This window comes from Solanum tuberosum, unplaced genomic scaffold (assembly GCF_000226075.1).
Source record: "Solanum tuberosum cultivar DM 1-3 516 R44 unplaced genomic scaffold, SolTub_3.0 scf00377, whole genome shotgun sequence".
Classification (NCBI taxonomy): Eukaryota; Viridiplantae; Streptophyta; class Magnoliopsida; order Solanales; family Solanaceae; genus Solanum; species Solanum tuberosum.
In genome coordinates this window covers 326,942-349,913 of record NW_006239302.1, presented here as the reverse complement: position 1 = coordinate 349,913, position 22,972 = coordinate 326,942, and the positions used below count along the sequence as shown (strand labels likewise).

General features: G+C 31.7%; 2 protein-coding genes across 2 annotated transcripts; both read right to left on the bottom strand.

Annotated features, from left to right (window-relative positions):
* Positions 1-1,540: 1,540 nt before the first annotated feature.
* Positions 1,541-3,842, bottom strand: LOC102584573 (protein SHI RELATED SEQUENCE 1). Its single transcript, XM_006361954.2, has 2 exons — positions 3,309-3,842; positions 1,541-2,292 (listed from the first exon to the last, which is right to left on the bottom strand). The coding sequence occupies exons 1-2, from the start codon at positions 3,598-3,600 to the stop codon at positions 1,922-1,924; spliced, it is 663 nt and encodes a 220-aa protein (XP_006362016.1). The 5' UTR covers positions 3,601-3,842; the 3' UTR covers positions 1,541-1,921.
* A 6,997-nt stretch (positions 3,843-10,839) lies between these two features.
* On the bottom strand, positions 10,840-11,929 carry LOC107057803 (uncharacterized). Its single transcript, XM_015302772.1, has 2 exons — positions 11,347-11,929; positions 10,840-10,898 (listed from the first exon to the last, which is right to left on the bottom strand). Exons 1-2 carry the CDS (start codon positions 11,927-11,929, stop codon positions 10,840-10,842), a joined length of 642 nt encoding a protein of 213 aa, XP_015158258.1.
* Between the last annotated feature and the right edge of the window lie 11,043 nt (positions 11,930-22,972).

The window sequence follows — 22,972 nt, the reverse complement described above, 5'->3', positions numbered from 1 at the left end:
TCTTTTTCATGTGCTAAACACTTCAAAATAAGATAGTAACATATTTCACACTTACGGGTGTGACCTAGTAATCAATGAAATGAATTTTGTTGAGAATTATAAGGTCTCAATTTCAAATCTTAGCAATAGATCGATTACGATGAGAATCAATCATGAAATCCCAAATTCAAATTTTATAAGATAGCAAATACCCTAGGGAGCTCAATCTATTCCGGATGCCACAATTATAGAACAATATATTATATAGACTCAAATTTCAACATACACTCCCCCTTACAAAATATCCATGTAATTTATTCTCCTAGTTCTTATTTATTAGTTTCTTCTCTATGAGTACTATTAGAGGGATATATTCCAACATTGTGTCATTGATAGGGGCATCAACCTTTACCTTTGGTTTGGTGTGTGCATATTTCTAAAGGTTAAAAATGAGGCTTTACTAACTACTTTTTTTGCCTCAAGATGCCCACCCAATATTTATTTTTTTTTGCTTCAAGATACTTATTTAAGTATTAATCATATTTGAGGGCCCCTTACACTAACCAAGGATTCCCTTTCATTGTCCTAAGTGCTACAATGATCAATGTCTAACACTTGCTTATGATCGAAGGCATCTTAAGCATTAATTACGAACTGGCTACCTAGATATAAGTATAGCTCTAATGTCATAGAAGTGTTTTAGTTAATATACGTACCACAAATCAATAATAAGAACACAACAATTACAATTTACACATAATTAACATAGAAATTAAGATGTACAAAGACAATGGTAACAGTAAAGAAATAATGAATCTTGGGCAACCACCCAAATCATATTAAAGAAACTATATAGTATCTCTTAAACCATCGATGTAAGACTCTTCAATAACACTAAGAAATTTTTTTCTTTCTTTCTATAACAAGTAAGCATGCCACAATTTAATTTTGAAAACATGGAGTTTTATGTTGAACTTTTTAGGTGCAACAATGGGACAACTATAGTGGGTAAGCATCAGTGCCTACTTTCTTGTATGATTTGCTTGTTGTGTTAATTAACTGTAAAAGACATCAAGAAAGGGACCTTCCCCACGTTGGCTTTTAATTAGTTGGTCATTGAGGGAGGGTGAAGCCACTGGCACACCCTAACTACATTAAAATTATAATTTCAACTTATGCATTCATAGTGTAAATTAAAATGTTACCATTGTAATTTAACCTGTTATAACATGTTGTCATGTCTTATTTATTCCCTACGTACTCTCTTTTAATTAATGTGATAGTATTAAAAGTAAATTACACTACTGTTAGTTATGCGTATAGAAAAAGTATAACTCATCATGATGATTAAAATATATGGTCCAAGAATCACTTATTGTCCTTGTGTCCATTAAAAAGGATACATGCATTTTAAACCGGCAAAGAAACGGGTAATCAGGAGAAAAGTGGCTTCGATATTCATAAACAACCAGTAAATCAGACATAATTAATTCCCTTAATCAAAAAGATTAAAACAATGGGGATGGGGGAAATTCATGATAAGACAAACTGCAGAACCATATGCCAACCAATAATTCCTCATTAGAATTTAATACTCTTTTTAACCTTTTTTTTTCTTCATCTCTTGTACACTGTTTTAACTTTTACCATTGCACTGCACATAACAAAATACCGAGAGATAACTAGAGGGGTAATTAAATTAGGTTATTTAAAAAATTAATACAAATAATCGTCCATAATAAATTTTAAACCTGATACAGCAGGGTTAAAATACAGTGACATTGTCAATGTATTTTTATTTTTTTTTATTTTTTTGGTTTAACTACCAAAAGGTAGTGTATGTTATATTCCAACAAAAGTTACAGATAAGTCTGACCTTGGAATACAACATTTGACTGGTAAATCAATGTATATAAGTTGAATTGATTGAAGAAAGTTTATTTCAAGAAGATTTTGGGTATGGAAAAAATTGCGTACCAGGCATATTAAAAGCACTAAATAGATTGGGAAAAGTAGAAGATGGTGGTGGTGGAGAAGTTGTAGTAGTAGTAGGTAAAATAGGAGGTTGATGAAGCTGAAAGCCACTTGACGAACTTTCTCCAGCCATATAATTGTTGTAACGAGGACTCTCATTATCAGGTCCTTGATCATATAATATCCCTTTAAAAACATGTCCTGCTATCTTCACTGATGTTTGATATGCATATTGATCAACCGCATTGTCAATCGAACTTACATGAATACAACGAAATACTGCTGGAGAACTCACTTCCCCTGGAAAATGACCTCCTTCGTGATCATCACCAATCATCACTACATCAAAGACAACACACAAAATTTAAATTAAGTACTATACACTGACAGTAGCGCAAATTATATACATATTTTTTGGGGGCTTCAATGGGTGTAACATTGCGCTATTTAACAGGAGTAGTTCCAAGAGTACTATAGTAAAAGTAATTTGAAAATGGTATCACAACATTGCTTGCTAGCAAGCATACACAGAAAAGCTGCAATAGCTAGGGTTTCATAATTTCTGTACATAATTAGTACCTATTGAACATGTATAATCTTCTAAATAAAAGTATTATCTTAAATTGCTGAAGCTTTTAAACTAGAAAATTTCACAGATCATTGTACACGATATCCAACCAGATAAGAGCCTCTTGGGTTGATTCTCACTGCCATCCAGGGCCGGAGCACTAAGGGGAGTAAAGTGTATATATATATATATATATATATAGATACGGTTAAATTATTTTTTATAATTATATATTAAATAAATATTGAATAGTGCCTCTTTCATGTGGTTACTTTCATTTTATGAACTTCACTGAAAAATTCTAAATCCGCTACTATGTCACCCATTATCTACTATCTATTGAACTATGTGAGAAGCGGAAAATGGTGGATGGGGGTTCATCTGAACTCCTCTGTTTGGCGAAAATTTACACTATATATAATTATTTTTATGTATCTATAATATATGCTGAATTCTCTTGACTTCTTCATATGTTTACTTATTTAAATTTTGAACACTTTATTGAAAATCTTGATTTCCCTACTAAATTGTGACCCTATTTATATCTGAGGTATATAACAATAGATAGTTTCTTCGTGTGCGCTTACTTCTTTAATATTTTGAATCTCTTTATTGAAAATTCTAGCTTCGTCACTTTACAGTCACCCAATGGGTAAAAAAGGCTTTTAGATCATGAAATGTTGTTATCAAAATAGTCACAAAGTTCAATAGATTTAAAGTGCAATGATGAGTATGTGGAGATCTATACACTGTGGAATCTAATATTGTCTGATGATAACAGCAGTACCTTCATTTGATCTGTATCTTTTAGGGTTTGGCCCATTTTGAAGCTGCTGTTGCTGTTGCTGAATAGTACTGTGATGATGATGATGATGAAGATGGTGCCTGGGACGCCTTGTGGCGACAGGGACCCAAGTACTCTTAACGTGTGTTTCACAATGAAACCCTCGACTCTTACAGCAAGTTCTGCACCTCAAATATGTACAATCTTTTTTGGCTTGATTTCCACAATCTTGACATCTACTGCTACTTAATGATGATGATACTCTTCCTTCTTCTTCTTCTTCCCTCCTCATCATCTCGAACTAGTAATCATTTTCGTTATTATAATTGCTTCCTTCACAATAACTACACTACTAATTTCAGTTGATTTTACCATCTGGTTTTCCCTTCTTTAAATGCTTATTATTTTTGGTGTGGTTGTTAAGTTTCTCTGTTCCTAAATTTGGGAATTTGTGTTTGGTTCTTTGGTTATTTCTAGAGTTCATGGCTCTAGAGTACTATTTGTTGGGGTTCTTTTCATTGCTTTTTTCTGGTGCCTTTCCACCAATACCGAAATTAATTATTCCGTCTCAATTTATATGATATAGTTTAAGAAAGAAAGAGAAAATTTTGAAACTTGTAATCTAAAATAAGTTATAAATATTTATAGGAAAAAATTATTTCATTCAAATTAAAATTGTTATTATTAAATATAAAAATATGTCATTTTCTTTAAATCGATTAAAGGAACAGTGATCCTGAAAAGAAAAAAAAAAGAGGAAAAGTATTAATTTTTGTTATGTGTACATACACGTGATGCAGTGTACTGTGGATCATTTGCCTTCACTCTGTGGAGTTCATTACAGTGACAACAGTTGCAGTATTATACCATAAGAAATGGAAAGGGATATATGGCCATTCTTGTTGAGGAAATAATTATTGAGTACCGTTGAGGACAGTAACATATTAATTACTCCTCCTTTCTATTTCAATTTGTTTCTACTATCTTTAGTCGTTTTTGAAAAGATTATTTTTTGTAACTCTTTAATTTTATTTTTTTGCATGAAATATTTAAATATATACGTGAAGTAATTATTTACAAGAGCAACTTTCACATATAACAAACATAAAAATTATATTTATATGCTATAACTATAGTTTACATAATTACGATTCATAGCAAATATAAATATGTATATTTCGCTATAAGCAGTTGTATAATCTGTTTCTGTTTTGGTATTCATATACAAACGATCAATTGTATAATTTGTGTTTGTATAAAGTGAGAAAGAGAGAAAGACAAAAAAAAAATTGGGCAGGGAAAGATCGTATTTGTATAATCATAAATGTATAGGACGAAAATATATCATTTGTATTTGTATATACAATTTTCTCTCGCTTTTTACAAACACAAACGCAATGTATACATTTGTGTTTGTATAAAATGAGAGAGGTGAGTGAGAGTGGCGAGCGAGAGTCATCAGGAGAGAGGCGAAACAACAATAGTTTGCTATGGGGTACAATTAAATCAAACTATGTTTATAATATTTAATTTGAATTAATAATTTGCTATTATATATAATTTTCCCTATTTACAATAATATAATCATATTTTTATTTATATAAAAATTAGTCAAAAGTCATATAAAGTATGCACTGACTTTACAATGTGATACACTCAGAAAACTGAATACAACTTATTTATACATGAGCTATAAACTTATTATATATACACTCAAAAGGCAGAATATAACTTTAACTTAAAATGAAATATACACTGACTATATTTTATAATACACTAAAAAAATTGAATACAACTTATTTATACATGAGCTATAAACTTATTATACACACACTCAAAAGACAGAATATAACTTAACTTATATGAAATATATACTGACTATACACTGATTATTTATTGAACTATTTTTTTTTGAATATTTATTAGGTTGATTAAAGAATAAAGAAAAAAAATGAGAAATAGTTAAGGGAAATATTGATTATGAAGAAGGTGGTGATTTTGTAAGCAAAATCGATTTTATTGAAAATAATTCTACTTTCTATTTAATTTTGATCAACTCAAAATCCTTCCTAAACAGTCTCAAATATTAGATATGAAATTCTTTTGATGTTCCAAGACTTTTAATATATAACTCGCTTGGCTGATTTACATTGAAGTATGTCAAAAATTTAAATTAAGCTTTAAAACTTTAATAGCTTATTGATCATCGAAGAAGAATAAAGGAAAACTGAAAGCAACAAAGAGAAAAGTTCGAAGGAGGAGGAAGAGGAGAAGAAAGAAAGGAGAAACTATTAATGACTAAAGTGAAAAAAAAAGAAAAGCAATTGAAATAAATTTAATAAAGTTGGGCTAATTTAAATTTGACTTGACTTTATCAGATCGGACTTCATATGAAGAATTATTTGTTACTATATGTATATAAAGAGAAAAGGGCTAGCTTCCTTTTTTTAATTTTATACGCATATATTTTTCCTACACCGTATACATAGCTGCTACAATTATGTAAGAGAAAAAGTCAAATATTTCAAAAGGTTAAATTGATATGACAAGTTTGGCAGTTACTCTTATCTTTGTCTTTCTCTTTTTACTTTTGGGTTCGATTTGTAATGGTGACTTCATTTTATTGGACTATCACCATACTTTAATGCTCAAATTCTGCAGGTGTTTGTTTATAAAGTATGGTAAGATGTAGGGGCAGAAAAAGAGGGGAGTTAGGGTGTCGACACGTGTCATCTGTCAACTGTGATACACATTAAATTTTTGGGCAAGTGAAGTTAGGAGTGACAACTGAAAAAAAGAAAAGAAAAAGAAGTTAGGAGTGACACAAAGATGCTTTAGGAATTAAGGGCTAGTGTGGTTAGAGAAATTTTTAGAAATTGTTATTCTATTCTTAATATGAATAAAAATAATATTATAATTATAAAATACTTAATTTAAAAATAAGTTATCTTATGATCTATTACAATCAAACATGAAATAAAAAAAATTAAAATCAATTTTAAAATTAATTGTTTTTTTATCCTTCGTATCAAACAAATCTGGTAAAAGTATCGGATTTTGGATGAAAAAGAAAGGAGTGGGGCTTCACTGATAATTATTGTGTCAGTGGAAAGTATTGAAAAAAGCAAGGAAAAAGGAAATGATAGGGACAGGTAGTATTATTTTCTTAGAGAATTTTGTGCTTTTAATTTCTCAATTATCGACAAATTCTCATTTTGTCCTCGTAAAATACTCAACTAATTAAGTATATTTTCGGTTATCTAAAACTTATATTAGCGAACATCAAATAAATAAAAGGTGATCTTCTTTTAAAAAAAAGGGATATTATCTTCCATTTAAATTGAATGAGGAAGAGAGGTTTACGGGTTATTGATTGACGGTAGACGTTGACGGAGTACGTAGCAGCAAAGAATATATGGAGGCAACTTCTATCTATAAATGAAGAATTTTGACTCCTTTATTTATTATTCAAATCATTAATATAGTATATAAAAATAATTATTTTGTCATATCAAATTTATTTTATAATAAATGTGGTTGAGTGATTTTATTGATATAAATATCTAAGTTGAACGATTTTATTGATACAGATGGCTAAATTGAATGATTTTATTGATTCAAATGACTAAATTGAGCGATTTTATTAATACAAAACAAAGTTTAATGATTTTTTCCTAGATAAATTTTCAAAGTTCAGGGGCTTTTTGAGATATTCACTCAAAAAGTAAGGAAAAAGGAAATGATAGGGACAGGTAGTATTATTTTCTTAGAGAATTTTGTGCTTTTAATTTCTCAATTATCGACAAATTCTCATTTTGTCCTCGTAAAATACTCAACTAATTACGTATATTTTAGGATATCTAAAACTTATTTTTTCACAATTAAATTCATTCAAAATAGATATGAATGTATATCGAGAAATTCTCATTTTGTCCTCGTAAAATACTCAACTAATTACGTATATTTTAGGATATCTAAAACTTATTTTTTCACAATTAAATTCATTCAAAATAGATATGAATGTCAAATTATGTGCTGAATTATTGAATATTGAGCATAAATGCCTGAACTTCAATTATATATGATCAAATTTTGTCATGTATGTGACAGACCTATCAACTTTTTTTTTTTAAAAAAAAAGATACAGATTTTTACAAACTTATTCCTTTTCTATTCCACTGCTTAAATTAATCTTGATTTTGGTCCCTCCAACTTTGCTAAATATACGCGGAAACTTAGAATTTTGATAAAGAGGAGTTTTTCATGGTTGAAAATATTAGAGATGTTGCCATCTAAACTACTAAAAATATGCTCTCTTTTTATTCTTTTTAAAATTTTATAATAGAGGTGTCAAATCCAATTAACATAGATCTCAATTAATTTGACGTTTACTTGATGTCTCCCATTAAAGCACATTCTAAATAATTTATCCATTAAAATTTGAACAAATATAAAAATTACACCATACTTTTTAATGGACTTATGCTTGATCTCATACTTTTCATATCATGACAATTCATGACCAATATATTAGGAAAATGAGCTTACATTAGTTAAAACTTAAAACACTTCAGTTATTTTGGATTGTATGGCTATTCATAACACAAGTCCAATATAGTCATTATATTGGATATTGGCCCGTACATTTTAAGGCGACGGGCACTATTGGTTAGTCGAAGCACCAACAAAATATTATCAAACAAGTATAAAATCAAAAGTATATAAATACAAATCAAACAAAAATATAATATAGTTTACTTTATGCTTAGATTATGTATTCAAATCTCACTTGAAGTTTTTAAATGTCTTCTTTGAAGAAAAAAAATGACAAAAAAGAAAACGCAACAACAATATCGAGCTTAGGACATTTTGCTTGTGAGTGCACATTTAATTATATGATCCTTGTTTAGATATATATATGTATATACACATAATTTTTCCTAAGTTAATGAGTACACGTGCACCCATTCTTATATACGTAGATCCTCCTCAGACTAGAGACATATGAGAATGTGAGGTTGTTATCCCATTAACGACACTTTAACGATAAGGATAGTAGAGAAGAAGAACTAATTTGTCCTATAATCTGTTATGGCTCAAACATGTATGCCATTCGATCCTACTAATCTTTGTAAAATTTTGTATCCTATTACCGTGTTTAATTTTAAATTTATCATGTTAAATATCTAACATAATCCACATCCTTAAATGCAAATTATAAAGTCAACCCCACAAAGCACATAAATAATTATCAAGTCACTTTCAGATACGAATAATATAAAATCAATGAGTAAATTAAATTAAATTTAAATATAAGGATGAGTGGCTTAAATTTTTTTCCATCAGAAACATGCTGGCCCTGTTAAAAAACAAATGTCAAATCGCTTTACTGTACTGCGTCGCTTTGTGAGAAACTTGTTTAATTAATGAGATTTTAATTGGCATTTTCCCCCATTTGATTCTCCATTATGTCCCTTTATTTTTGGCTTTTTCTTATTTGGCTCTATTGGATTCTCCACTAATAAACCAAAATGGTAAGGTTTCAATTCTCTCAAATGTTTGAGCTGATATATTTCATAAGATAGGAATAGTGGGTATCAAACTTATGAATATATCACAAGAATGGAATAAATATATTTGTCACGATCCAAAATGAGTCGTGAGTGACACCCACACTTAACCTCCTAAGTGGACGAACCAAGGAATACAAACCTCAACATATATCAATAATTCAACTACGAATAACAACAATAATGCGGAAGCTCAAAACTCATTAAAGTAACCAATCAAATAAACCTCTAAAGTCTAACACTTATTATCCCCAAAATCTGAAAGTCATCACATCAAGGACATCTGTTCTCAAAATACCAAGTAAGAGTATTAAAGACACCAAAATAAGTAAATAAGATGGTCTATGTCCGAAATTTAAGGACATTATGCCATGATTGAGAGAATCCAGCACGAGCTAGAAGGAATAGCTCACCCTGAAATCTGATGTGCTGGAGACTGGTTAGAGCTGAGGGAGAGTCGAAGTCGATGGTACACTTGCTGCACTTCACAAAAGAAAATGAAGAAAACACAAGTAAGGGTCAGTACAAAGAACACGTACTGAGTAGGTTTCATCAGGCAACCCAAAATAGAAATTAATATGCAATGAATAATTGTATAAAATCAACTATGACACTTAGCAGGTGGCCAACAACAAACAATATGAACAAGTGATAGCGAAAACAAGTACGCAATCAATCACAATATCAAGCACATATACGAGGACTAATGCCTCCACACCATGCTCATTTGGGGAAATAGGTTCTTTGAGATTGAGTACATTAAGTTAGTTCAATATCTTTTCCTTTAATGTTACCGCGTCGGAACGTAACACCCCGATCCAATAATACCGTGTTGGAATGTGACACCCCAATCCAATAATACCATGCCGACTCATGGCATCCGATCTAATATATCGTTAATTTATCATTTGTTATCACCACTTTTCACTTCATTAACAATATTTCATCAAGACTTCTTTATTCAAGGCATCATTTCGATAGAGAAGGTTCAAGATTATAAATTCCACGGTCTCAGGATTTCAGACTAATCACAAACCACACAACCAAGCTACACAACCACACAATCAAGTACATAGAGAACTTCACAATATCACCCAATGCATATCAATCGCTATTAAGAGTCTATCTATCATATAGAATAAGCCATAACCTACCTCAACCGACGAACCGAAGTCAAGAGAGCTAATCTTCCAATTCTTTCCCTTTCCGCAATGCCTCCGAATGTTTCCAATCTATCAATTGTACATTATTCGTAAGTAAACGATTCTATCGACTCACATATTACTATATATATATATCAAGCCTAGACTCAATAACTCATCCCAATCTATAGAAGTTCAAGGCCAAGGGTAAGTTTCAATTCCTCCAATTATCACAACTTAATGGTAGTCAATATAATACACCTAATATTTAATTACTTATATTAATTATTATCAAAACATAAACTTATATATGATAATCATATTAGTGAATTTACACAACCAGTAACCTTGACAGATCATTAACCATACCCCCTAGCCCTTATACTATCCTTTTACTAACTTCAATTATACCTTAATCATTACTCCATAACCACCCCTGATCTTAGTCAGCCGTAACAAACAAAACAACATATATTTGCTCGTCAAATCTGTAGCGTGTGTAATCCAATTCTTCCTAATACTATACTCTAATGTAATTCCCATAATAAAATATATCTATATCAAAAGCTCAGTGTGAAATTTGAATGAGATATATCTTTCTTTTAATTTATAATATAATACACTCAAGAAATTGTTGTAGCCAAAATATCATGCCAACTACTTTAATTACGCAACCGTAACTACACCGTATCTTCCTCAATTCTATATTTAATATATATAATTTATATATAGTGATTACAAGTGCCAACAATTTCATCGTTATCCAATGATGACCATTGGAGATTATTGTTTCCCCTACCCCACAACTAGAATTACTACAACTTAGAGTAACAATTTTTCAACTACAGCAACTCTTGATTTCTTTTTCTTTCTTTTTGACACTATTCAATAACATAGTAATACTAGTAATCAAACTGTGACATAAATCAATACGAGAATTTGACATCTTAGAATATCACCTGATTCGTTGGTTCTCTTCGACGCCGCAGGTAAGTATTCACTCGGCTAAACCCTTATTTCTATTTTACATAATATTTACTCCTAATTATTATACAAAACCAATTATAAAAGCCTGAAAGTGACCCACTATTAATTTTAATGTTATCTCCTTTAACCACCAACTAAATTACTTATTAAAACTACCCACATTAAATTCATAAACGTAGTTACGAATAGTCCAAAATACCCATTTAGAATCTATCGAAAAGTGTTTTATGAAATAAAAAGTTCTAGTACTCAAAACGACCAAAAGGGTCGTTACAATAGATATCAATTTACCCATCGTTCGTCCTCGAACGATCAAAAGAAGGCAAGGGTAAGAAAGGGTACCTGAATCGATAAAAATGTGTGGATATCTTTCATGCATATCAACCTCACTCTCCCAAGTGGACTCTTCAACTGGTCGATTCTTCCACTGAACCTTGATAGATGCAATCTCCTTTGACCTCAACTTGCGGACCTCCCTATCTAAGATAGCTACAGGCTCCTCCCCATAAGACAGATTCTCATCAAGCAGTACCGAATCCCAACGAATAATGTAGTTTTCATCACCATGGTATTTTTTCAGCATGGACACATGAAATACCGGGTGCACTCTTGACAACCCTGGAGGCAAGGCTAATTCATAGGCCACCTCCCCCACGCGCTTAAGAACTTCAAATGGCCCAATGTACCTTGGACTAAGCTTACCTCGCTTACCAAACCGCAACACACCCTTCATGGGTGAAACCTTCAGCAAGACTTGCTCACTCTCCATAAACTCCAAGTCTCTAACCTTCCGATCTGCATACTCCTTCTGTATGCTCTGAGCTGCTAAAAGCTTCTCCTGAATGACTTTCACTTTCTCTAATGATTCCCTCAAAAGATCGGTACCCCAAGGTCTCACCTCATATGCATCAAACCAATTATACATTTCCTCCCATACAATGCCTCAAATGGGGGCATATCAATACTTGAGTGATAGCTATTATTGTACGAAAACTCTGCTAAGGGTAAGAATTGATCCAAATGACCATTAAAATCTATCACGCACGCACGAAGCATATCCTCCAGCACTTGAATTGTTCGGTCAGACTGCCCATCGGTCTGAGGGTGAAATGCGGTACTAATGATACGATTCTCACAAGAAGAATCACAAAAATAGCGGAAATTGAAAATACAAGAAATAAAACATAAATAGATAGACACAAAAAGAGGAAGCAAAAGGCAACCTAATGGTATATTAAACTCAAAAACCTCAATTCATTAATCCAACAAGAAGCACCTAACTCTTATGACAACCTCGGGGGAATCAATATCCCAAGCAGCCGACATTTCTAAGCAAAAATCAACAAAAGCTTACCAAGCTTTCAAACACTCACACAAGGAGTTCAATTCATCATTAATCAATATTCAAAATAGCCTAACCTAAAATGAACCCCTAAAGTCCTATTTAGAGTTTTAGGCATTATTACATAGATGGGCCCAAAAGTGACCCGGAATGGGCCAATGACCTTGCCAAGTCGGGCTCGCCAAATGGCTCGGCGATGTGCCCAGTGGGTTTGGCGAGAACCATGTTCCTTGCCTTCATCTTTGAAGGCTTGCTGTAACTTTCGGCGGTCTTGGGATCTATTGGGCGATGCACCGATGGGCCTCTTGTCCACTTGGCGACGAACCCTACTCCCTATGCATGTTTGGACATTAGGCGATCTGGTGGTTATCTCCCAAGCCATTGGGTGATGCGTCGATTACTCTTCAACTCGCCGAGTGAGGAACTTCCAGTTGTAGCTCCTTGGGACCTTAGGCGATGTTAGAACCCTCGCCAAGGTAGCTTGACAAGTCACCGAAGTGGAGGTCAGCTCGCCGAATGGAGCAACATGTTCATTTGCTCCTCTTTGCTTCGTTAGGATTTCCATGCTCTAAGTTATCATCCACACATGGTGTTGCTCAGTTGGGAACTACTTCAAAGCGCATTTGTTACCAAACAAGGCTTGGAACCCCTTTCTTGGCACCATCTCAAGCCCAAGAACCTCCATCCTAGTGAACACTTCATCAAAGTGTTGAAGTTTGTGAATGGATGGTCTTGAGGCAATCTGGATTGCATCATTCTCCCCTTCTTGAAAAGGATTCGTCCTCGAATCCAAACCTTGCAAAACCATAGGGAGAACAAACAAGAATAAGATCTTCATGGCATGAGGGTTAGCATTAGCAATAACAAGTTTAATACCATGCCAATGATGCACAAACTTAACATATAACCAAGCATTACAAATATCAACAAAGGGTCTATAACCCATCAAAGCAAGAGATACTTGGCTAAGCAAGAAAATTTGACAAAGGGGTAGAGCAAAGGAACCAATACACTTAAACAATATTATACGTAAGCCCTCATTGGTTCCACATCCAAACAAGCACAAGACCTCCCTTATGTCAAGTAGTACATGGACACTCTCATACCTAAGTGCGAAGGTACAAGTAGTGTTGACCCAAATTAAGACTCCATCCAATGCACTAGATAACTTCAAAAAAGTAATTATTCCAATTTATGAGCAGGCTCAAGTACATAAGTATTCCCCACCCAAATTAGTAAACATACCTCACTCAAGCACATTGGATCAAGTAATAACACTAAAGAAGAATTATGTAAATGACAGATGGTGTTACTATCACACTTAGCATACTTAAAATTGACACCGAGGTCAAATGAAAAAGGATTGCAAACATCGAGTCAATGAGACTCTCATTTGCTCTATTTATGCCAATACTAACATAAGAAATGCAACCCATACAAGTATGGGTGGCATTATATGCAAATAGATAAAAGTGTGTCCTTGAATCCAAACCTTGTAAAACCATATAGGTCACAAGCAAGAAGCTTATCCTCTTAACATGATGGGTAGTACAAACGTTAGCACTTAGAACATTTAATCGAGGAGACTCAAATTCAAGGAACAACCAAAAATCTTCTATTGTCATGGTTATTAAGCCCACAAATGAAGAACAAAGACAATGGTTATTCTTTTCATCAACATGGTAATACCACCCCAAAGATGATACTCCCACCAGCTAAAATACCTTCATGCATTCACCAGGATCAAAATAATAGGATGTCCATATAATTGGATCATACCAACAAGTGTAGACCATAATGACACCCTGATTCACATGTAATGCACATTTAATCCCACTAGGGATTTCATCATATGCAAATAGATAGTAAAGGAAGGTACATATTTCACCTTCTTTTGGCAAATATCTCCTACCCCCATAAGATGTACAGTCAACAAGATCATGCTCAGGACAAGAAATAGAAAAGGGGTCTAGGAAGCTATCCTTCCCCACACACAATGTAGGCCCTTCAAGTGGATGGTAAAACCTTAAGAAGAGCTTTCCTGCATAGGGAAATGAATCAACAATGTCACCCACTGTATGCCTTCCATTTCGACCAGGCATTCCCACACAAATTTCACAATGCAACTCACTACTGGGGTCAAATGAAAAGGTCATCCATGAACTTGGATCAAGTGCACCTCAATTTATCAGGTGGGTACTATGTCCTTCCAACAACATACTCCACTCAACAACATGAATCATCATATGTGAACAAGTAATATAGAAATGTGTCTCTCAAATCAACTTCCTTTAGGATGTTTTCATAGGCATGATTACTAATAAATTTAAACTCATGGGTCATACCATTGATAATTGGAACACACCAAGAAAAAGAGTTAATAGAGAAACAAACACCACCTCCCTCCTCACAACATTCCTTCTCCAGAAGAGTACTCTCATCTTCCAAGAAGAGATTTCCATCTTTGGGAGGGAAAGCCTCACACCATAATGGGTTAGTATAACAAGTATAATTATCAAGAACTATATTGCTCTCAAGATTCACACTACTAGGTACATCACTAAGAGTGATTTCATCATCTTCAAAAATGATATTATACTTAAAGAGGGAATGATCAACCACTAGGGAAGAATTACAACATGAAAGTTCACCCTAAAAAAACACATATCATCTTTCGAAGCATTTCCGAGCACAAGATCTCTATGAGCAAAGCAATCAATCAGATCTTCCACAAAAGACATGCTCATAGAGTCATTTCCATTCAATTGATCAATATTATCATTAGTACCACCGACTTGAGGTTTCTTAAGCACATTACAAAAACCCTTAACCAGTGAACTACACTCACGAACAGACTGATCAATACAATTATCATAAGATAATGAACGTTCATTCAAAGCACGGGTGTCAACACTAGGTGGACACAAATTGATCTTGCTAGAAAAATCAATTTTGTCATCAATATGATCAACTAGTGTATCCACACTTTCAACAAGAACATTATCAACACATGGTAGCAAAACACAGGTGTTCGGAAGCGGGAAATACATGAAAAGAGCTAATATATACGCTCATATACACTGATATACATTCAGTGTATATGCAAAAATGGAAATTGGGTTGAAGCCCAAAAATTTGCAGCAAAATTGGCCCAAGAAGTGGCCCAATTTCCTTATCTCTTTTACTTTTCTAATTGTTTTGATTATGGTTGACTAATTTTATTTAACTCTAACCATACAATATTTTAATTAACTTAATTAGATTCCCCAAAAGATGAGTTATTTTCTTTGTGTTGGTTTGCTTTAAATACTTTTTTTTGTGTTGTGGTCATTTATTTTATTAATCAAATATTGGTCAAATTTTACATCCTCAATTAAGTTAAATCGTTTGTTCTTAAAATATATGTTATTTAACGCTTCTTCACACATTTTTACTCATTCTAAAATTGTTTTAAGTATAGTATTTTTCTCCAATAAACTTTAAAAAGTGGATTTGCTTTACTTTGTCACTTTCTCAAAAGTTAGTCAAAACTTTGCTTTTATTCTTCAATTAGTCTTCCTGCTTTAGTCGACCCAAATTGATTCAAATAAATTATGATTAATCTGGTGTTGTTAAAATTCTGTTCACTTGCATTTTAATTCAAATGTTTCATTTTAGGTCCATTTCTCTAATAAATAAAAAAAATAAAATACGTCATTTATTTAATTATTTTCCCAAAATTAATCAAATATTGTAAAATATTATTTTAAAATCATTTCTCCAAAAATAGTCAAATATTTAATCTAAGTCGTAGGATAACCGCGTGTTAGTGGGCGCTTCAAATGCCTTAAAAACCTTCTTGAAGCGTAAATAAGAACCGCTTACCCATTTTCTCTAAATTTATAAAGATTCAATCTGTTAGAGCCTTTTTAAATTAAGTATTCTTAATTTCTTTAAAAAATTAAGTGACAACTCTTTTCTAAGTATTTTTATCAATCTGTTTAATACTTAGAATATTTCAAAAAGTAATTTTTCTAAAGATAGTAGAATTACGGCATAACATATACCAATTTGTATCACCTAGATACCAATTGGATTCAAGTAATAACACAAAATAAAGGAAAAGATGAGTTTTCCTAAAGTCTTATAGACTCTTGAAAAAAAGTAAAGGCGTCCCCGTACCGTATCACAAGACCCTAATAGACATGTCCTTGTGTGATGAGATCATCGAACCTAAGGCTCTGATACCAAGTTTGTCACGATCCAAGATGAGTCGTGAGTGGCACCCACACTTAACCTCCTAAGTGGGTGAACCAAGAAATCCAAACCCCAACATATATCAATAATTCAACTACGAATAAAAACAATAATACGTATGCTCAAAACTTATTAAAGTAACCAATCAAATAAGCCTCTAAAGTCTAACACTTATTATCCCCAAAATCTGAAAGTCATCACACCAAGGACATCTGTTCTCAACATACCAAGTCTAACAGTATTAAAGAAACCAAAATAAATAAATAAAATGGTCTATGTTCGAAATTTAAGGACATTATGCCATGATTGAGAGAATCCAGCACGAGCTAGAAGGAATAGCTCACCCTGAAATCTGATGTGCTAAAGACTGGCTAGAGCTAAGGGAGAGTCGAAGTTGCTGGTACACTTGCTGCACTTCACAAAAGAAAATGAAGAAACCACAAGAAAGGGTCAGCACAAAGAACACGTACTGAGTAGGTTTCATCAGCCAACCCAAAATAGAAATTAATATGCAATGAATAATAGTATAAAATCAACTATGACACTTAGCAGGTGGCCAACAACAAACAATATGAACAAGTGACAACGAAAGCAAGTACGCAATCAATCACAATATCACATATACGAGGACTCATGCCTCCACACCATGCTTATTTGGGGAAATGAGTTCTTTGAGATTGAGTACATTAACTTAGTTCAATATCTTTTCCTTTAATGTTACTGTGTCGGAGCGTGACACCCCGATCCAATAATACCGTGTCGGAATGTGATACCCCGATCCAATAATACCATGCCGACTCGTTGTATCCAATCTAATATATCGTTAATTTATCATTTATTATCACCACTTTTCACTTCATTAACAATATTTCATCAAGACTTCTTTATTCAAGGCATCATTTCGATAGACAGGGTTTCAAGATTATAAATTTCCACGGTCTCAGGATTTCAGACTAATCACAAAACCACACAACCAAGCTACACAACCACACAATCAAGTACATAGAGAACTTCACAATAATCACCCAATGCATATCAATCGCTATTAAGAATCTATCTATCACATAGAATAAGTCATAGCCTACCTCAACCGAAGAACCGAAGTCAAGAGAGCTAATCTTCCAATTCTTTCCCTTTCCGCAATGCCTCCGAATGTTTCCAATCTATCAATTGTACATTATTCGTAAGTAAACGATTCTATCGACTCACATATTACTATATATATATCAAGCCTATACTCAATAACTCATCCCAATCTATAGACAATTTCCTAAAGTTCAAGGCCAAGGGTAAGTCTCAATTCCTCCAATTATCACAACTTAATGGTAGTCAATACAATACACCTAATATTTAATTACTTATATTAATTATTATCAAAACATAAACTTATATATGATAATCATATTTAGTGAATTTACACAACCAGTAACCTTGACAGATCATTAACCATACCCCCTAGCCCTTATACTATCCTTTTACTAACTTCAATTATTACCTTAATCATTACTCCATAACCACACCTGATCTTAGTCAGCCGTAACAAACAAAACAACATATATTTGCTCGTCAAATCTGTAGCGTGTGTAATCCAATTCTTCCTAATACTATACTCTAATGTAATTCCCATAATAAAATATATCTATTGTATATTAACTATTTATAAATTGAACATTATACATATGGGAGTACTAATTACATTTGTATATTAACTATTTATAAATTGAACATTATACATATGGGAGTACTAATTACATTTGTATATTAACTATTTATAAATTGAACATTATACATATGGGAGTACTAATTACATTTGTATATTAACTATTTATAAATTGAACATTATACATATGGGAGTACTAATTACATTTGTATATTAACTATTTATAAATTGAACATTATACATATGGGAGTACTAATTACATTTGTATATTAACTATTTATAAATTGAACATTATACATATGGGAGTACTAATTACATTTGTATATTAACTATTTATAAATTGAACATTATACATATGGGAGTACTAATTACATTTGTATATTAACTATTTATAAATTGAACATTATACATATGGGAGTACTAATTACATTTTCATATATCTATTTATAAATCAGTTACTAACAGATATACACCAAAATTGATCAAGTACAATCTCAAATTATTTGAGGTCAATTATGTCTCATTCATACTAAAGTTTTTTCAATAATTATTTTTTTGAAGCAACTTTGGTATTTTAGCGCGGAATCTGTTGATTTATTTACTTACATAGATGTGATATAGCTACAAATACTACTACGACAATTTAAATATTAACTCTGAAGTAACTAAATTAAATTAATTCAAATATCACCTCTAAAGTAACCAAATTATATTTTCATGAACTCAATGCTTCTCAGATAAGAAATTCTTAGAAATATGCAACTCCCATCATAAAAATGAATCAAGCTATACAATTTTTCTTATAATTAAAAATTCAATTCGATGAAAAAAGAAATAGGCAAGAAACTGCTTAAGAAGTAAAGATCATTTGCACATATACTATCAATACATGTATTTGATTGGACATGTGCATTTGAGCACACCAACAATTTCACTTCTTGAATTAAATAATGACAAAATATCTGTCTACATTACACATGAATTCAATTCCTCCAGATTCTTCGAAAGAAGAGGAGGCCAACAAAATACCCCGTGAATGAGAAAGATAAAATGTAAGCAGACCTTACTACTAACTCGTGAAATAAAAAATTGTGTCATATTTGTGGAAGTATAAGTCTCACATCAAAGGGCATCTCTAGATTGGAGTCTCTAAAATGTACCAAAAGTTTTAATAATTGTTACCCCTTAAACATAATAATGACAAACTTCAATTAAGTTTAGAAGCATGAATAAAGTTGGTTCATGGGTTACTGCATTATATTCTTAAAAATGCATCCATGTTAATTTCTCTCTTTTCCTTTGTCAGTGAGATAATATTTTAAAAATGAAATCATTTTTTTAAATATAGATAACATAAAACGAAATCATTCTTCATTGGTGTCTTCTCTATAGTTTCTAATTGTTGGCTATTCGATCATCCAACAAAGCTTCCTATACTTATATAGGAAGACACATTAGAAAATATTCTATACCATATAATACACACAAATAAAGCTTGTAAACAATCCTTAAAATAAATATATAGTGACGGTAAACCTTAGAAAAGGATCCGCAATTGTGCTCGGACTAAAGAAAAGAGGGCTTATCCACAATTCTCTTCTGGCACGAAACTACGCAGCTATACCTGGACACCAATATCAGCAAAAGAGAAAATACTTAAGCATATAATAAGCTAACATCAAGGATTTGAAGAACCAAAATTGTATCATATTGCTCTTCACCAAACATGGATAAATATTTGCCGCTTATGCTTTATTAGCTCTCTTACTCTTATATGTCGTGTGTTTCAAATTAGAATTTTCAACAGTATAGTTGATTTAATTCGTAACCCATAAGCTTTGAACCGTTAGGAGAAGAAGAGATTTGAGGGAGATGATCCATCATTTTGGCTCTAAGGCCTTAGCAATTGTTAATAATAAATAATCTGGAAGTGGAGGAAAAAGATCTAGAACGCTCTGGAATGGAAAGAAAAAGTATTGTGGTTTGCTAAAATATCAATCATGCATAATTACTATTCTGCCCTTCAATCATATTAGATTTCGATTTTTGAAATTACTATTAGGCATTTGCTATTTTTGTCATCTCTTTCTAAATATTAATCTACTTATATTTATTTACTTTTCTAATTAATGTATTGATTTTCATGTGTTTCGATTCTTAACTTCTTATTTAAGAAAAAAGAATAGCAATATTAAGTAAATAAAGTAAACAATCTACTATAATTAATTAAATTTTAATCTACTTAATCTTAAAATTTAAATTATTTTACTATCAGAATATTCTTTTCATCAATGTACGTAAATTGAACACGAAGAATACTTATTATTTCTCTTCAATGCTTGATTCGCAAAATTTTAAAACTATTTATTTTAAAATTTAGTGAGAGTCTTAGTTTAATTTTATTTATTAATTTTTATTTTTATACTCCCTAATTAAAATATTTTTATTTTCATTTAATACATTTTAAATCGTGTTTGTTTCTTTTTATATTTATTTTAGTGCAAAAAGTAAAGGTGTTAATGTAATATAAATTGAATTAAAAATGGGTCCCATCATGTTTAGATAGTAGGGCCAGTTGTTATATTTTTTGTGCTTTTCATGATAGAAGTACACGTGGCCTTCTCTTTCTACTATTCCTATTATTTTTTTTAAATTGAATTTAAAACAAAAATTGATAATACCCTGGCAATTACTATTCTGCCCTTCAATCATATTAGATTTTCGAAATTACCATTGGTCGTCCAGTCGTCTTCACCTTTCTATTTAATAGAAGAATAGAAAAGAAAAAATAACGATACATCCAACACCAAAGATTTGTGCCTAAAATGTGTTGCTAGATCTCTATTGTAAGGCCACAAAACCTCTACAGACAGCTATATTCTCACGATATACATGTCATACTTTCAAAATACTCTCTAACAATACCTCCAGTTCATTAGCCTTCTACCATGACACTATAATATTACATATTAGTTGTTTTGAAGCATATATAATATTTGTATTACTTAGGACCATACATTTATGTTATCACATCAAAAACGAAATGATACACAATCCGTAAGATATTATTCCTCCTTGTCACAATAAGATCGGGCACAATGCAATAAATATGTTGCGAAACAGACATAATTAGATACTTAGGCATTTGTCAAGTCTAATGTAACTCGCTCTAATTGACAATATCTGCCTAATCTTAGCATCTATAGAATTTCTATGAGATATTTCCTATATAAAAGAAAAGTCTACCAAAGTTTAAATATAGGCAGAGTCTATGTAAACAATTGTACATTTTTTAAACCAATCTTAATGTAATTTTAAGTCTATCTCGTTTCCTTTAAAAAGTTTCGATCACCATAACAACGCATATTGTTCAATGTATTTGTAGGTCACTTGTACTAATTCCTTGAATATGATCATTTCTAATCTCCTGTAATTAATTCCTTCATATATACAAAACAAATCTAGTGACTAATAAGTCGTAGAACATTGTTCAATGACTTTTCTAGATAATTTCCTATAGTTGAGTGACCTTTTAAAATATTAACTCTAAAACAAATAGATGAATAGGAACAGAGCCCAAAAGGGAACACCTCTGGAAAAAAAATTAAAGAACAGGAACAAAACAAAAAAAAGTTTGACATGGAGTGTGCGACTTTTTAAGCTACAAAAATAATAGGTCACCAATTAAAGCAAAATGAGTGGCTTATTTAGTTTAACCCCATTCAAATTGCAGAAATATGATATGTATACTTTTCTTGAATAGGAATAATATTTATTGATATCAAGAATCAGAACAACATGAGATGACAAAGAGCAAGCTCTTACTCAATGCAGCATCATGGCCATTCAAGGTTTTCTCCACGGAGTTTGTGAAGTGAAATTAAGATTTCTCAAAGTCGGTGTAATGTGAATCCTGCAAGCTTTTAATCAAGTGTCGATATGTTATTTAGACACTAACACAAATATATTACAATTGAAATACATCAAATTTCTCATAAACATTAAGTATAACTTTAATGGAAAAAAAAATACTAAATCAATCTTTTTATTTTGAATGGCGATTTATACTTTTACAATCAGTTTATATAAGCATATTTTTGATGTAGTCTATGCCAAATACTTTTGACGAGTTGTAGATTATAAAATATTGTTATAAAAGTTCTTTCCACCTTTTTTTTTGCAACTGATACAATCCTATCAGAATTTTTGTTAAGTTAACAAACAGAACAACAAAGTTGTTTTTATAGAATTAATTTTCAATAAAGATAGTGGGAAGATAATTCTAGAATTACCTATGCTGGTCTGTGGTACCACTTGGAGTTACCAATCAGATTTCAATTGACACGTGTACAACACTTTAAAGTGCAACTAAAATAACTTCTTGTACAATTTTTACTGCGATGGTTGTCCACATGATGGCTTTTCTATACAGTAGAAATAATAATAATATATACATAGAAAATTACCAAAATAGCCCTGGTCGTCCGGTCGTCATCATGCTTCTATATAGTACTAGATATAGGACCCCGTGCCAGCACGGGGCCCAATACATATATTTTTTTTAATTTTAATTTATGTCATATTATGGAATTTGAGAAGTTATTGAAATTTTTATATGATTTTAAAAATATTTTAAATTGTTAGCTATTGTGATTTGTAGTACTTTTTTTAACATAATTTTGAAAATAATATTTATTAATCTATTTGTTCTAATTTATGTGGCAGATGCA